This window comes from Mizuhopecten yessoensis, unplaced genomic scaffold (genome assembly GCF_002113885.1).
Source record: "Mizuhopecten yessoensis strain PY_sf001 unplaced genomic scaffold, ASM211388v2 scaffold8449, whole genome shotgun sequence".
Taxonomy (NCBI): Eukaryota; Metazoa; Mollusca; class Bivalvia; order Pectinida; family Pectinidae; genus Mizuhopecten; species Mizuhopecten yessoensis.
The window spans coordinates 101,320-120,607 of NW_018407553.1; the positions used below are offsets into that span (position 1 = coordinate 101,320).

The 19,288-nt window shown below is 35.7% G+C and overlaps 1 protein-coding gene across 3 annotated transcripts in view; it reads right to left on the reverse strand.

The window, feature by feature from the left end:
* Positions 1 to 19,288, reverse strand: part of LOC110456002 — a 132,563-nt gene that overhangs the window by 84,147 nt on the left and 29,128 nt on the right. For 2 of the 3 annotated variants that reach the window (XM_021506511.1, XM_021506510.1), the window contains exons 5-7: positions 17,425 to 17,739; positions 14,207 to 14,316; positions 11,008 to 11,053 (exon numbers count right to left, since the gene is read on the reverse strand). In XM_021506511.1, coding sequence (XP_021362186.1) covers positions 11,008 to 11,053; positions 14,207 to 14,316; positions 17,425 to 17,739 — 471 coding nt within the window. The remainder of the gene's footprint in view (positions 1 to 11,007; positions 11,054 to 14,206; positions 14,317 to 17,424; positions 17,740 to 19,288) is intronic. The other variant, XM_021506512.1, reaches the window with a different exon arrangement.

The window sequence follows — 19,288 nt, forward strand, 5'->3', positions numbered from 1 at the left end:
TCATGTTTATTTATTTTATTTATTTATTTATTTATTTATTGGGTAAACATAGGACTTGTGTTGCAACCTCTTTATTCTTGTTTTTCTTGAACAAGCATAATAAATCTTCAAAGGCATTTTTTTTTTTTAATCTTAACATCAATATTGATTAATATCCTTCTTGGAACATAATCATAAAGCTTTTTGGAATTAACCATTCTCATTCAAGAAATCTATCAGAATTGATTAACTCCAGCAACCAATCAGAATTGAAGAATTCACTTCATCAACCAATCAGAAGTAAGGTTTAACCCTGTAATAAGTTTATAATCCTATTGATAAACTGACCTTGTTATCACTATTACACACCTTTCACCAAGGTTGGTCTATTTAGTAATTGTACAGAATCTTTTAGCCAATCAAAAGTATGAAAGTCATTGTAAAAATCTAAGTCAAAATTTCATGAATATATCATTGATCTTCCTATACCTGTTGACTGACTTAGTGTGGTTTATATTTAAGAGATTTTCATGTGAAAATCAATGGCAGATATTTTTTTCAAGTTTCACTTTTCTTTTTTAACAGTGGTGGTTAATGTACCTAATACCACAGATAACTATACTTTTACTTTTATTTCTCATACAAACATTCAACAATTAATTTAATTTGGACAATCCATACATGTAGTTTCAACAGAGTAATAATGTATTGAAATAAAAAAAATCCATACATTTTCCAATTAAAACACTGTTCATAGTTCCCTATGACGGTGGGAGTTGACTATATTCCTACAAGAACACCACTGTTTGAAAGCTGTCGAATATTACAGATCTCACATATGACAAGACTGAAAAGTTCTTTATCAATTAGAGTTTCGCAGCTCATCAATATTAGAGCTACGGCGTTATGGATGTGCTGAAAATGACAGCCCACATTATCACAAGAGACAGAAAAATCTTTATTCAGAAACTGAATTTAGACAAAATTACCTTCCTTACTAGAACTTTAAACCCAGTCATATTTTTATGTATGAAATTATTTTAATAATAGTTATGTTTAAGGACGAAGCAATGTTAGTAAAAAAAATCTGTTGGGATTTTTTTTCTTATAATATCTAGGCCTACCGACTCTAACCTACATTTTCTATGCGTTCCTTTGCATTCGTATCATAAATTTCATATCTGCAAGGCAGTACAGTGCTGACTTCCTGTCAAAGGTTCCAGATATAGATACAAGCGTGAATCAATAAATACTCCGTATAAAATGTTGACAGTATCCCAGACAAGCGGGTATATAAGGTTGCAATCGAGACAGTCTCTGTGAAATTTCCACAGATATGACAGACAATTGTATAAACTCTCCCCAGACGGCTTTCCGTTAAAAGGAGAATCGCCAACATCCGCAGCATCAGGAAAAACATGCTAATTTGGGTCACAGTGCCTGGTACTCGCTGACACTGCTAACTTCATTTGTCCAATCACACGTTTTGTCTAATAGGGTTAGGTGAGGCTGTGTCGGGCAACATGTAAAAGGTGCTGTGAGTGAGATGTAAAACATCGGATGGTTTGTATAATAATCTTAGTTATCAAACACCAAGTAGATGTTGTAAGATTAAGTAAGCAAATTATATTTTTCCTTTAAATGCTTAGAAACATATGAAGAATCCAGTAAAAAGTGACATTGAATGAACTGATATCAAAAGTAATAATTTTGTTAAATTGACAATATGAAGGTTTTTTTATAAAAAATTATCTAGGACACATCAGTGAATTTCTTTCTAAAACAGTCTTTATTATATTAACAAATGATCTATTTTAATAAATATATGTATACTATAGCATAGATCATTCTTCATGTAAAATAATTTGTAATAAACTTTCCTCAAGAGTGTTACAGCATTAATATAGACAAAACCTATAATTTTCTAAACTTGACCTTGACCTTGGGAGGTAGAGGGACAATAATAAGGTGGCACTCCCCATAGCTGTCTATCACCAAAATGAAACATTGAATCATGTTTCAACCAATTATCCAAAGCAATCTTGAAATTATGGGATGGAAAAGTTGTAATTTTGGTTCAGGTTGGACTAAATAATGGAAGAAACATATCCCACCAATGACCAAAAAAATCCTCAACCTGATAAAATGGGATTTATTTACTTGTCCGGTCTACCACAACACCCTACAACAGATAAAATGGGATTTATTTACTTATCCGGTCTACCACAACACCCTACAACAGATGGATGTAACAACTAAGACTTTTAACCCAGATCACTCTTTCTCTTCCTGATGTAATATTTTTCTGTATTCAGTTTGTCTAATTTAAAACATATCTTTATATGCTGGCTTAACCAGATAAAGTGTCCACATAATGGGAATAGTATATATATATAGAGCCAGAAGAGTTCGACAATTATGTCATTACAAATATTTACATTTTATCCTCATCTTCAATTTCGATCTACATGCCATTCAACACTGACCATGCATGATCCAAAAAAAGAAATGTGTATGTAAGAAGACAGATGCCCGGCTCCCACACTTCAGAATGAAAGCAAGGTTACAGAGCTCAAGGTCAAAGGTCAAGGTCAGAATCATATTGTGCAGCATGTTTTACCCATTACTGAATAAGCAGGTGAAGTTGCATAACCCCAGCTATAGTGTTCAGTCCTTGACTGATTCAAACACCAAAACTTAGTAAAGGTCACAGATGTCAAGTCAAAAGTCAACTTTTCGTGTATGTACGGACAAGGATAACACTATATACCCAACAACTTTTTGTGTATGTACAGACAGGGATAACACTATATATACCCAAAAACTTTTTGTGTATGTACGGACAAGGATAACACTATATACCCAACAACTTTTTGTGTATGTACGGACAAGGATAACACTATATACCAAACAACTTTTTGTGTATGTACGGACAAGGATAACACTATATACCAAACAACTTTTTGTGTATGTACGGACAAGGATAACACTACATACCCAACAACTTTTTGTGTATGTACGGTCAAGGATAACACTATATACCCAACAACTTTTTGTGTATGTACAGACAAGGATAACACTATATATACCCAACAACTTTTTGTGTATGTACGGACAGGGATAACACTATATAACCAACAACTTTTTGTGTATGTACAGACAAGGATAACACTATATACCCAACAGCTTTTTGGTTATGTACGGTTAAGGATAACACTATATAACCAACAACTTTTTGTTTATGTACAGACAAGGATAACGCTATATATACCCAACAACTTTTCGTGTATGTACAGACAAGGATAACTCTATATACCCAACAACATTTTGTGTATGTACAGATAAGGATAACACTATATACCAAACAACTTTTTGTGTATGTAGAGACAAGGATAACACTATATGGACAACAAATTTTTGTGTATGTACGGTAAAGGATAACACTATATATACCCAAGAACTTTTTGTGTATGTAAGGTCAAGGATAACACTATAGACCCAACAACTTTTTGTGTATGTAAGGACAAGGATAACACTATATACCAAACAACTTTTTGTGTATGTACAGACAAGGATAACACTATATACCCAACAACTTTTTGTGTATGTACGGACAAGGATAACACTATATACCCAACAACTTTTTGTGTATGTACGGTCAAGGATAACACTATATACCCAACAACTTTTTGTGTATGTAAGGTCAAGGATGACACTATATACCCAAAAACTTATTGTGTATGTACGGACAAGGATAACACTATATATACCCAACAACTTTTTGTGCATGTACGGTCAAGGATAACACTATATACCAAACTACTTTTTGTGTATGTACAGACAAGGATAACACTATATACCCAACAACTTTTTGTGGTGGTACAAAAAAACTGTCTTACAAACTTGAATCAAACTAATTGCAAAAGGTTGATCATTAACAAAAACAAAAATATTTTAGTGATAAATGTTTCGTCAATCTTTAAATATGTTGAATCACAACCTAAACATTAAACAAAATATCCAATGAAACGTAACACAATGTCCACAGAATAAATAAATAGTTTTCATTGCCAACGAAAACAACAACAAACTAGAAATATGTCAGAATGACATGAAAGTCACCCCATCATTCTGTATGATCATTTTCTGATAAATCATTGACCAAGCTACACCTGTCAATCAAAATGGTAAACAATGACCAGGTGTAAATACATACATGTACACGCTGTTCAGGTAGCCATGCCAACACATGGAATTGATCAGAAAGCATGTCGCAAATATATCAACAAGCAGAAAACTACAAGGTTTTCTGTAGGCTGTTGCACACATGGGAAGGTGGTATCTGCCAGTGTTCTATATGTTCCTGACTTTCATCTTATTGATCCCCCATTTTATTTGAGTTTTTGCTTTTATTTTGCTTCTTACATTACTTTAAATTGTCTGAGTGTTTTATTCCATCATTTTCCCATATACAGTATCTTATTAACAATTTGTGATGTTATATGAAATATGTGCCTGCTAAATCTGATATGTTTTTATATGCTTTATGCTTAGGATTTATGGTCGTTGGTCAGACATAAAATATCTAAATCAATCAAAAGCAGTTTATAATACGAAAGTTTACCCCTTCAGGAACCTCAAAGGTGCCCGATTCATACTCGGAACATCTTTAGGTTATATTTTATTCACATGTGAAATTTGGAACGCCTTTAGGTTTTATCCTATTCCTGTTTGAAAAGGAAATCATTATACGAGTTATCCAAGAGCTTGTAATTAGCGGCTGGCATATTCCGACAGAGGCATACACTTAACAGCCCAAGACAACAGAGGTCAAAATCTGAGACTGAAACCGAAATTAATAGTCCCCACTGGGGTTCCCCCAGGGGTGACTAAAAATAAGAAATTGTTCATCTACAACAACATACTGAATGTTCAAATGATTATGAAACCATTTCCCCCAAAACAGTAATCAAAATTTTTGAAATGACAACTTACCATTATTGACATTTTAGTAAAGTTAGTAGAATCCAAAAGGAGGCATGAAAAACAGTAGGAAAATTGTTTGTTAGAGATCAGGGTTACAACATTGCATCAATTCATGGAAACATTCAGCCAGAAATACACATTATTATTCAATTATATATTTTGAATTTTACTAATTTGCTTTATTAAACATTAAAAACATCCTAATGTTATTGAAAAACTTGTTAGAAAACATATTTTCACAACTGATAATAAAATTTAAGGTATTTTGAAACATTGAATTCATTTTTGCACATTGATTTTTTTTATTCTACTTGAGCTAGAACACACAAGGGCAATAACTCCTGAGCTTCTAAGAAATATTATAAAGGAAGCAGAGTTACTGCCCTTCAATCACTGTTAAAAAAAATCCAATGAAACTTGTGCTGTGCACACGGACTAAAAAGTCCCACAAACACAAAAGGTCTTCAGACAACCTCTCAACTAAAATTGTTAAAATAAGATAATTACAACATAAAAATGTGCTCAAAGCCAATAATGAAAACTTTTCATTGATAAGCAAATAAACGAAAGGGCTTCTAATTGAAATTGTAGTTACTGCATTGCCACTATGTTTTTCATAATTCAGCATTTTGACTAAGACAAAATCTAACATTAACCAATTGTTTAAATTGTATCACCTTACCTGGACATGACACTTAGTAGTAATAGAGAATATTAAATTAATTTAGTCTTAAAAAATACAACTTTTTTTTTCTTTGATATTTGTCAAAATACAAACAAATATTCATAAAAAGGACAGACTTTGAATGGGATTTTTTTTTTTTCCTTAATTTAATTTTGCTGGAATCTACAATGTTTTACTGATATGACAGATATATACAAAAGAAATGGAGAAGTTTGGTTGAATATATAGGATCTTACATGAGTTCCATATCATATGAGATTTATGAAACGAGTCTAAGAATTTTTTAATTTAGTGAGTCTCTGGCGAGCTAAAATGAAAAAAAATTGACGAGTCTCATATATTTCATATGAAATGAAAATGAGTATAAGATCCTTTTTATCACATAATCAAGATTTGTGGCATTTATTTGTGTAAAATGACAATTTTCATACAACCTTGAAATGTAAAAAGACGCCATTTTGACTCCAGTGCGTAAGTCTGTGATGTCATGTACTTGTCCTAGGTGTGACATCACAATTGAAACAATTGAAACTTATAACCAATCACAGGGCTGATAGGTCATGTTACATGGGTGAATATATGCCAAACAGTGCATATGTGATAAATGTATATATTTAGTTCGTAATCGTCAAAATGCTGATTTATGTAAGATCTGAGCGACAGACAGTAAATGCAGATTATTGTTAGTGTGTACATCAAATGATAATAGTCAATTGGCAAGTTTTAAATAAAGATTGATGCTTCAAATCGAGTGTTAATCACAGCTGTCAGGGGAGGTAATGTTGTATAAACAGCCGAAGCTGTGCAGTAATAAAATGAAGACACAATATATATAATTATATATCAGCACTAAAATAGAGGTCAGTTAAAATACCCACACGAAGCCAAAAATGTCAAACACATTCCTAAATTCCATACAAAGTGAAATTTTTCATATTTATTCAACATAAGTACATGTTTAAACAAATCATAAAGTTGAAGATATTGAACTTTTGAACACAGTTACTGAATGACTAAATTTTAATTATTTTATAACACTAGAATTTCCATGTAAAAAAAAGAAAACGAACACAATTAATTTATAAAATGAATCCAATTCAATTTTTTTTCGAGTCGTAAAGCGATTCCGCATAGTTTGCAGAAATATTGAGAAACCACCAAGCTAAAAGAATTGTATGCAGGACTAAATAAGCCACAGTATGTTAATTGTCAGTTATCAATGTGTGATGCAAAAAAATAGACTAAACCATTTCAGTGATATCTCTACAAGTTAGAATACGGTTTTGAGATATGGAGTCATGAGCTTGTCCAGTCCTACTGTATGTACAGTGATATCTCTACAAGTTAGAATACAGTTTTGAGATATGGAGTCATCAGCTTCTCCAGTCCTACTGTATGTACAGTGATATCTCTACAAGTTAGAGTACAGTTTTGAGATATGGAGTCATGAGCTTGTCCAGTCGTACTGTATGTACAGTGATATCTCTACAAGTTAGAATACAGCTTTGAGATATGGAGTCATCAGCTTCTCCAGTCCTACTGTATGTACAGTGGTTTCTCTACAAGTTAGGGTATAGTTTTGAGATATGGAGTCATGAGCTTGTCCAATCCTACTGTATGTACAGTGGTTTCTCTACAAGTTAGAGTATAGTCTTGAGATATGGAGTCATGAGCTTGTCCAGTCCTACTGTATGTACAGTGGTTTCTCTATAAGTTAGAGTATAGTTTTGAGATATGGAGTCATTAGCTTGTCCAGTCCTACTGTATGTACAGTGGTTTCTCTATAAGTTAGAGTATAGTTTTGAGATATGGAGTCATGAGCTTGTCCAATCCTACTGTATGTACAGTGGTTTCTCTACAAGTTAGGGTATAGTTTTGAGATATGGAGTCATGAGCTTGTCCAATCCTACTGTATGTACAGTGGTTTCTCTACAAGTTAGAGTATATTTTTGAGATATGGAGTCATGAGCTTGTCCAGTCCTCCTGTATGTACAGTGATATCTCTACAAGTTAGAATACAGCTTTGAGATATGGAGTCATCAGCTTCTCCAGTCCTACTGTATGTACAGTGGTTTCTCTATAAGTTAGAGTACAGTTTTGAGATATGGAGTCATGAGCTTGTCCAGTCCTACTGTATGTACAGGGGTTTCTCTTCAAGTTAGAGTATAGTTTTGAGATATGGAGTCATGAGCTTGCCCAGTCCTACTGTATGTACAGTGGTTTCTCTACAATTTAGAGTACAGTTTTGAGATATGGAGTCATGAGCTTGTCCAGTCCTACTGTATTCACTTTTACTGTCTACATTTATTTTGTTATTTTTTGATTAATTATTTTTAGCAATTTCTCTTTTGAAACCAGACTGTTCACAGATTTTGCTTTATGATATTGTTATTTTTATCTTAATTGTGTTGAGGAGAGACAATTGTAAAATTCAAGTATGTTTCTAAATTTATTCAAACACAACCAAACGCTTGATACACATTGTACAGCAATCATTGTTCCTAGCTTTGCAAATTCAAATCATCGCAAAAAGTTGTTGAAAAGTATTTAAATATTTGGATAATCATTATATGTTAGTTCTGAATAGTCTCTCATTAGGTATTTTGCCAGGTATCTTATAGAGTTCTGAAAAGGCCCATCCCTAATTTCAACTGAAATTTTACTAACATCAAAATAAACATTGTGTTAAGAACTAAAGCCTTTGTCGGCAGTACTAGTAGACCCATTGTAAAAGGCTGTGTTACATCAAGTTAGACTGAAATTTATATGTACAGCTTGGGTACTTTTCAAACTATGGGGTATATGAAAAAAACCACTACACTTTTAATCAAATATGTGGCAAAATGATGACAAATTGTGTTATCTAAGGACTGGAATCCCTGGCGAAATCCCTGCTATTAAGTTAAAGAGAATGCACTCTACATTACACAATTACACTAAATTGCTATGAAATCTGATGAAGTAAGAGATTATGATCCCTATCTTCCACAGCAAAGAACATTTCTGAATAAATTAAATCTGTATATTCAACTAGACGGGAATTCATATCAAAAGGCAAAAAAAAAACACACAATGAACTAACTGTGGCCTTAAAGAGGTAAGAATACCTTGTTTAATAGATATTCTGAAACAAAGTCTTCATAAATAACAACATAACATATTGGTTCATCTCATGGTCCTGGTGAATCTGACACCAGAACTTATCAATAATTCTTGTATAAAATATTTAGCCTAATTTTTTAATATTAATCACAAGTTTTGTCCTATTTATATATCATAAATATATACCATAAATATATATACAGTTGAACCGATAGAGCTATAATATATAGAGTGATATCATGTCTTGATCACCTAAAGAATATCGAGGATAATGGATTAGCGTCACACGATCACCTAAAGAATATCGAGGATAATGGAATAGCGTCACACGATCACCTAAAGAATATCGAGGATAATGGAATAGCGTCACACGATCACCTAAAGAATATCGAGGATAATGGAATAGCGTCACACGATCACCTAAAGAATATCGAGGATAATGGAATAGCGTCACACGATCACCTAAAGAATATCGAGGATAATGGAATAGCGTCACACGATCACCTAAAGAATATCGAGGATAATGGAATAGCGTCACACGATCACCTAAAGAATATCGAGGATAATGGAATAGCGTCACACGATCACCTAAAGAATATCGAGGATAATGGAATAGCGTCACACGATCACCTAAAGAATATCGAGGATAATGGAATAGCGTCACACGATCACCTAAAGAATATCGAGGATAATGGAATAGCGTCACACGATCACCTAAAGAATATCGAGGATAACGGAATAGCGTCACACGATCACCTAAAGAATACTGAGGATAATGGAATAGCGTCACACGATCACCTAAAGAATATCGAGGATAACGGAATAGCGTCACACGAACACCTAAAGAATACTGAGGATAATGGAATAGCGTCACACGATCACCTAAAGAATACAGAGGATAATGGAATAGCGTCACACGATCACCTAAAGAATATCGAGGATAACGGAATAGCGTCACACGAACACCTAAAGAATATCGAGGATAATGGAATAGCGTCACACGATCACCTAAAGAATATTGAGGATAACGGAATAGCGTCACACGATCACCTAAAGAATACCAAGGATAACGGAATAGCGTCACACGATCACCTAAAGAATATTGAGGATAATGGGAGAGCGTCATAATACAGATCATGTCCCCAAAAATCAAAATATAAGTAATACGTTTACTGCATCAATGAAACAGTATTTCACTTTCTTGAATGAAAAAATCCAGAATGAGCTTTTTCAGAATAACACTTAATAACTATGGTTTGCCTGTATTTGAGACATCTGTATCATTAAAATAATACCAATTTTGACAAAGATTTCACTTTGACTTATCAAGGTATCAATGCGACAAGTTCAACTGTACATATATTTTCATCCCACATATCAAAGTTAACATTGACAAACTGAATATCCATTATGTTCTATAGTCATGTAGTTAGTGGGACATAAAAAGGGGGGAACAAAACACGGTAATTATATAATGTACTCTTAGGAGGATATATGACGCTTCCATACCATAATGCCTACAATAAAATGAGTAGGTAGTCTGTAAGATGTACCCTGCATAGGGGTGCGAGGGTTGAGAATAGATATATACATAGGAGCCATGCTAAACTGTGCAGAGACTAAAATCAGGTGAGCATTAAAACCGCCACCACATTTCATTTCATCAAATCTGGAATTGTTTTTCTTTAACATTTAACCCTTTCACCACTAGTACTGAAGACCATAATGGACTCATCCAGATCAATTCATGGGAGAGTCTACTAAAGTTGCATAGGGGTGAAAGGATTAAGAAATATCTTATAAAGATTTCATGTAAATGTGTCAAAATGGTGAAGAATTTTCCTCTCTAGCTTACCACTTAAGCCTGTCCAGTAAATGAGAAAAGATGGCCCATTATCCAAAGTTTTAAAGGTATAAACCCTCGGCCCAAATTCTGTGAAACTACTTAACCCATCTATTAAGCCTGAAAAGTATATTGAGCACAAAAATGTGGCAAAGAGATTGTCATCTAATTAAACTAATCCATTTTGCCCCAAACCATTAAGCCTTTGCCCAGACCTGATCACACAATTAAGCCTTTTGCCCATCATTTATTTCAACCTTGAGCCCAAACATTAAAAACATTTAGGGTTTTTCTACTCACCTACGCAGGTGTAATGCAAAATAGCACAACACACACGGAATGACCGTAGAACCAGCTTGTGCCACATCCAGGAATAAAAAAATAAAAAAAGGAATAAAATTTGATATCTTACATGACTCCTTCTCACCTTCTTTCGCACGAGAGCGCCGCTTCTCAGCCTGAAACAGAAAAATCACAAAATTTACGATAATTTCATCACTGTCAACCTTCATACATCTCATCAGCTATTCAATCATCAACACTTGCTCCAAAGTTTCGTATTAGCCCTGAGAAGTCTATTATGTCTTCAAGTGTAGCTCTGGGCTGCTTTCCTCTTCCCAGGCAGGGATACCTTTTCTTACACATTTTCTCCTTTTTTCTGATTCCTTGGTGTAGATATTGTATGTTTTAAAACAACTTTGTTAAAAGTAAAATAAAAGTAAACTACAATATAATAGACATCTCTACCTGATGTATATGATTGGTTAGCTTATATTTACAATTGCCACTGTTCTGAATCGATAACGCAAGTGAAGGCAAGTCTGTTTATTTCTCAATAACTTGAGTGTAGAACTTGATCCAGTTCACTGCGTAAGAAAATATGGGCAGACTTCTTTCTGCAAACCTCGTGTCAATGTTTACAAACAAACGCTAGCATTTAGACTACCTTGCATTCGAGACACCAAATTATGTCGGGTTCGAGACAAGACAGGTCATGTTCATGACCGGTCATAAAAATGAAGCTAGTGTCAGAAGCTACAGTCACGATTGTTCGTCAATACAAAAACGCTCCACCAGCTCCACTCTATCATCTTTGAGTGTCGGCACAGAAACAATGGCTATCGTTCCTAGAAATGTAGGTCAAATTTCTCGTCTCCCAAATGTTACATTAACAGTCACTCGGTCGACAAACGATTTATACACATCATACAGTGTACATGTCATCTGTACAAAACTCTGGTTTGCTTACAACCAGCAATTTCAATAACTGCACGTTCAACTTCCACCAGGCCTAGGCTAGTCACTATCGCTCGACGACATGGTAGCACTCTCTATTTCCCGCCTTTGGGCACATCACTTTTAAAAAATTGACGCCCGCAGTCATTAGTATTTTCTAATAAGTATTTTGCCCCAGTACCTCAATTTCATACAAATATAAAATTATTTATTCCATTACCTACTAATACAATTATGACGATATTGTATGAAGTTAAATATGGATATTTTATGTGAACAAAAATAATGAAATGGAGGAACTTTTTTCATTTGTTGTCACGGATAAAGTGGGCGGGGTTTAGCTGTCTGTCAACGGCTTTTACGAATGGCTGTTTCGCATGGATTAACATGACGTCAAAATAATTTTGAACGCAGATTGCACAAGGTAAATGCTTGTATCCGACCCTTTTAATGGTGTTATTGTTAAAAGAAAATATTGTAAATATAAGGATTAACCTTTTATTTTGTTTAGTTTATGAGATATTAAATCCAATGGAGCAGTCTGTAAATTGTTCGTAAATGCGAAGCGTTTACGCAATTTACCTCGTGTTCCATTGGATTTAGTATCTCATAAACTAAACAAAATAAAAGGTTAATCCTTAAACAATAACACTAAGTCTCAAAATATTAGTTCTATAAGCCCTCTCCACTGCTATTTAGGCACTCAGCTGACTAAAGGCTTAGAAAGCCCTGTCTTTGTTCTGTCAGTGTTCCTTCATGAGTTCATGTATTCCCCTTACATTAAACCACCTGTAAGTCTCATAACAATCTATTAGCCCACACATGTGCTATAAAAGCCTTTAAATAACAAGGCAAATAATTGCAAGGCAATCCGTACTCCCCCATTGGTAATCATTTCTTTATTTACCCAGCTGTTCACCAATCTCAGGATAAAGTGACATACTTCTTGTACTCGATACTCCAACAACCAAGACATATATGCATACCAAATCTAGTTAGTCCAGGTAAAATAGCATAGAAGATATGTCCAAGACACATTTTTAACAAGAGTTCCGAGAGACGGTACATGATATGCCCGTCAGATGTAGAATGAGCAGTTTGCCACCAAGGGCCATAAGTGCATAAATTTTGGAGAGATAAGCGTCAAATCTTATCAAGCTTGTCCAAGCTTTCATGGCAATGAACCTTCCTACCAAGTTTGAAATTAATCCATTCAAAATTACTCAAGTTATTGAGCGGAAACTGTTTTGGCAATTCTGCAAAGGGCCATAACTCCGTAAATAACCAGCGAATAATTTTGGTTATGCCAAGCTGGAAGTTTGAAAGGAATATATCCAAAATTACTTAAGTTATTGAGCGCAAACTGTTTCTGCAATTCTACAAAGGGCCATAACTCCGTAAATAACCAGCGAATAATTTTGGTTATCAAACTTGTCCGAGCTTTCATAGCAATGAACCATTCTATGAAGTTTGAAATACACCATTCAAAATTACTGAAGCTATTGAGCGGAAACTGTTTCGGCAATTCTTCAAAGGGCAATAACTCTGGAAATAACTAGCAAATAATTTTGTTTATCGATCTTGTCCGAGCTTTCATGGAAATGAACCTTCCTATTAAGTATGAAATGAATCCATTCAAAATTACTCAAGTTATTGAGCGGAAACTAATGGCAATAATTAAAGCCTTTTAATTGTCTTACATAACCATATTTAATAACTCATTTAAGCACTTTAAGCTCTTAACTGGCAAATCAATAGCCACTTATCAGCATTTCACTTGAGCTTAAAGATGAAGCACTCTATACAATTATGTATACACTAGAATCATTTGTCCAACACTGAGCTTTTTTTGAAGAATAAAATTAACATTGAAAGCATCCAATAAGCCCTTTAAAATTAATCCACCCACCTTCTGTGATCCTTGGGTAAGCCCTTTTACAGGGAGCCCTTTGTGATTCCTCTATAATTCCTCTGAATTTACACTTAACATGATCCCTATATAGGCCATCTTATAGGAAGCTCTTTGTAAGCCTTCTGAATAAATCCTTCTTACAAGCCCACTTGCTTGGCATCTTTTTGAGATCCACTATTATCCCTCTTGAGTAAAACTTTCTGTATGCACAATAGATACTATCCCTCTATAAGCCATCTTACAGGAAGCTCTCAGTAAACCCTTGTGACTCCTGGTAGGCCCACATACAGGAAACCCTTGTGACTCCTGGTAAGCCCACATACAGGAAACCCTTTGTGATCTCCCTGTTAACCCTCTGTATGCCCATTAATATGATCCCTTTATAGGCCATCTAACTTGAGCTCTCGGTTTAGTAAGCTCTTGAATATGATCACTTGTAAACCGACTAATTGTAAAAGCTAACCTGAGCACTCCGGTTTACAGGTGGTTGACTTAATTCGGGTATATCTACGTATTGATCCTTCTGGTACTGTTTCTGCAGCAGAATGTCAGTCTCTTCATCCGTGTCGAAGTCTGGAAAAATATATATACCCATAGAGGTCATAGGTGGAGCATTAATTCAACCTTAGGTTAATAACAACAACAAAAATAGGTAGAAATATGTAATTATGCAAATCATGTTATCCAAGCTATTTTTGACAGCATTCCAATTAGCATTCAAATAAAGAACAGATTCACAAGACAAATTTAACAACTATGAAATTATTAATGAAAATCGATCATTCAAAACTACAAATTAAGGCAAACTTAAATATTTGTACAAAGTAGGTCAAATACTGCACGGTACTTGCATATGAAAATGACAAAAGTTAATTTTTATAAACATGCAATCTATATTGTATGGCGAAGTTCTCGCCAGACACGTATCATACACAAACAGGGAGAAGTCAACATGTGATCTTGTGAGGTACACATACATACACTGTTAATATAAACACACACATACATAAAGAAACATACACACACACATAAAGAAAAGACAGGCAAACAAAAGAGGATACTAATGATGTCATGTTAAGTCACATGATATGTCATGTGATCAGTATGCAGTCACATGTGATGTCATGCGACGTACGACATGTACAATAGGGACAAGCAGTTAAGAGGTCGTATGACATGTGAATCTACAGAAAACCAGACAAGAAAAGATGGCCGCAAGCAAAGACAAGAAATCCAGGTAAGTGGAGGTGTGATCTGCTCCCGCAGACCTCGTCTCAGGTGACGTAAAGATACTGTATGATCATGTGCCAATATTAGAGGGCCACCAACCATCCTCATACATGTAAGTGTACAATCTCCTTACCGAGGCTGATATCATCACATCATATGTAATGACTAGCAATTAATATTGTTGTGCTACAAAATTGGGCTTATAACCTATAAACTCAAATTAGGATTATGAAAAAAACAAAATTTGATGCACAATTTTTGAAACGATATACATTTTCTTAGGGTAGCTAGAGGCTTTATTATGGATGAACATAGGCTTTTAGGGTAAGTATAGGTTTTGAGGAAAGGTAAATATTTAAGGGGGAAGAAATATATTTTTGAGGGCAGGTTTCAGTTTTTAAGGGCTTTTTGCTGGGATAGGCATCAAGAAATGTTCTTTTTGTCTGCATTTATATGGGAATGCTTGATGATTGTGAAAATAAAGATGTAGTAAAGAGAAAGGAAAGATCTGGTTTCTGAACATCATAGTTAATTGAAAGAGTGTGGAAAAACAAAGGTAGATCAATAGTCAAATGAGTCCCCAGATAAGTGATCAAGATGTAGAACGTAGTGTAAGACTGGTGTTACCAGGGGCCCAGAATTTGCATTAGAGTGTGCAAGTCAATTTATCATATCAATACACTACTACAAATGTGACAGCCAAACACGTGTTAACTGGTCACTGAAAACACAGGTGGGTGTGTTGGGCATGGGAGGAGTGTGATGAGATCTGAGATACACAGGTGTGTAAGGGAGTGTGATGAGATCTAAGATACAGGTTTGTTGGGGAGTGTGGTGAAATCTGAGATACAGGTTTGTTTGGGGAGTGTGATGAGATCTGAGATACACTGGTGTGTTGGGTGAGTGTGATGAGATCTGAGATACAGGTTTGTTGGGGGAGTGTGATGAGATCTGAGATACAGGTTTGACGGGGGAGTGTGATGAGATACACAGGTGTGTTAGGGAGTGTGATGAGATCAGAGATACAGGTTTGTTGGGGGAGTGTGATGAGATCTGAGATACAGGTTTGTTGGGGGAGTGGGATGAGATCTGAGATACAGGTTTGTTGGGGGAGTGGGATGAGATCTGAGATACAGGTTTGTTGGGGGAGTGGGATGAGATCTGAGATACAGGTTTGTTGGGGGAGTGGGATGAGATCTGAGATACAGGTTTGTTGGGGGAGTGTGATGCGATACACAGGTGTGTTAGGGAGTGTGATGAGATATGAGATACACAGGTGAGTTTGGGGAATGTGGTGAGATCTGAGATACAGGTTTGTTGGGGAGTGTGGTGAAATCTGAGATCCACAGGTTTGTTGGGGGATTGTGATGAGATCTGAGATACAGGTTTGTTGGGGGAGTGTGATGCGATACACAGGTGTGTTAGGGAGTGTGATGAGATATGAGTTACACAGGTGAGTTTGGGGAATGTGGTGAGATCTGAGATACAGGTTTGTTGGGGAGTGTGGTGAACTCTGAGATACACAGGTTTGTTGGGGGATTGTGATGAGATCTGAGATACCGGTTTGTTGGGGAGTGTGGTGAAATCTGAGATACACAGGTTTGTTGGGGGATTGTGATGAGATCTGAGATACAGGTTTGTTGGAGGAGTGTGATGAGATCTGAGATACAGGTTTGTTGGGGGAGTGTGATGCGATACACAGGTGTGTTAGGGAGTGTGATGAGATCAGAGATACAGGTTTGTATGGGGAGTGTGATGAGATCTGAGATACACAGGTTTGTTGGGGGAGTGTGATGAGATACACAGGTGTGTTAGGGAGTGTGATGAGATATGAGATACACAGGTGAGTTTGGGGAATGTGGTGAGATCTGAGATACAGGTTTGTTGGGGGAGTGTGACGAGATCTGAGATACAGGTTTGTTGGGGGAGTGTGATGCGATCTGAGATACAGGTTTGTTGGGGGAGTGTGATGAGATCTGAGATACAGGTTTGTTGGGGGAGTGTGATGCGATCTGAGATACAGGTTTGTTGGGGGAGTGTGATGCGATCTGAGATACAGGTTTGTTGGGGGAGTGTGATGCGATCTGAGATACAGGTTTGTTGGGGGAGTGTGATGCGATACACAGGTGTGTTAGGGAGTGTGATGAGATCAGAGATGCAGGTTTGTATGGGGAGTGTGATGAGATCTGAGATACACAGGTGTGTTGGGGAGTGTTATGAGATCTAAGATACAGGTTTGTTGGGGAGTGTGATGAGATCTAAGATACATGTTTGTTGGGGAGTGTGATGAGATCTGAGATACACAGGTGTGTTGGGGAGTGTGATGAGATCCGAGATACACAGGTGTGTTGGGGAGTGTGATGAGAGGTGACTTTAGATACACAAGTGTAGGAGGAAGTGTGAGAATACAAACACATATACAATATATACATATATATATATACTGTGTACCTCCTGCCGTCTTGGTTTTCAGGTAGGATGCCCTAGAGGGCGCCTCTGTTTCACTGCCCACATCCTCGGAGTCCGACCCGAGTGACCCTGCACTCACACGATAAGATTTTTTGTATGAATATGAATCTGAACTACAACGTGAGTTCCTATCATTGCCGTGAACACTGAGATCAGGATTGGAACCATTTTGAGACGGAAGTTTATGTGTTGGATGTTGATCAAACGAATCGTCTTTAGGCAAGGAGGCATATTTTTTACCCAGGATCCGGCGTGTATACTTAACGTCGCCATCTTCCTCCTCATCCGAATCATACCCTATAAGACAAGAAGCATGCAATGTGTTTTCATCATGCCAAGTCTCAACTTCACATACATCAGAAAATGATGATGCACAAAAACAGAAATGTTCATACAAAAACAAATTCATACACAGAATGGAGGTGAAATTTACAGCAGAATCTAGGTAGCTATATATAGTCTACCAATAGCCAATATACTGAATTTTTAACAATACATGACCATTTTCAGAAGTACTTCAATTAAGCATTTTATTTTCTAGATAAATGAACTACCTCTGTTCCTGAATTTAAATTTTAAGAAAGACTCCCAGACAGATGAAATAATTCCGAACCTGAAGCCTCTAAAATGCAGGTTTCAAATAACTTCAGGCAACCATTTTTTTCCAAATGCACGTAATTTTTTGTTTGATCACATAAGTAAAAGTTTTGTGATGATGATAAATCAAGATTAGGAATAAAATGAAAAAGTTCCCATTTTACATAATTAAAGACAAAATATATGAAAAAAAAAAATTATGAGCTCTCCTCCATTCTCTGTAGAATAGGACGGGTGAACAGCCACTGACAAACTGCCTTGGTACATACACTAGTGACTAACAAAATATCTTAACTCAAAATTGGCTGCAAATCTTAAATGAAATCTAAGAAACTATACAAAAGATACAGAACTAAAACAAACATGCTGTATTTAAAAAAAAAAATGTTTGTTTACTCGCTAAATGTTTAGTCACACATCAACATACCACATGTCAGTTTTCAGAGTTCATGTTTTCCATCCTCTTATCAAAATCCTCATCTTTACTGAATATTATGATATCCAAATCAACATGTGACAACACACACTAGCTGTGTTTGGGATCTAGATTCAGAACTGCAACCACCCCAAGGAGTTTCCCAGCTTATATATTTTGGGCTAAACCTTCACTTCTTTCCAATTTGAAGAAAGACAAAAAAATCTTGTCTAAAACTGACATTTTTGAATTGAAAACCATTGTATGACATGCTTCATAGCACCAGTTTATTTAAATATGCAGTTTTATCAAAACCTGTTTGTCAGCGAAGAATTCGAGGTCAACAGTATGCTCCAGAAAACCAAAATGACAATTATTGGTGACAGAATGCTATATATAGAATTATGTCCCATAGAACCTAGTATATAGATAATTACTGCATATGAAGAAAGAGCTTGATTCTCCTGATATGACCCTACCTAAAAAGGGGTATTAACCTTAGCACTAATAATAGTGGGATGGGGGTTGGGTGGGGGATGGAAGGCTGGAGGAGAAAGGCTAAAGAGGGGGTCAGGGGGATGAAGGGGCACTGAAGGAAGAAAGAGACCTTCTGAAGTGTATTTCCACAGTAATTGTCACATGCTCATATTCTGGATATCATAAAGACAAAGTCTGAAACCATGCCAACAATCTATAATGCATCTTACACGATCAACATTATCAAGGAAAGTAAAACTTAGAAAACAGCTATTAAGTTAAAAACGTACATCCATAAAACTTCAAATAAGAGGAGACACCAGGATTGCATCCACTAATAAATATCTATAGTAATGC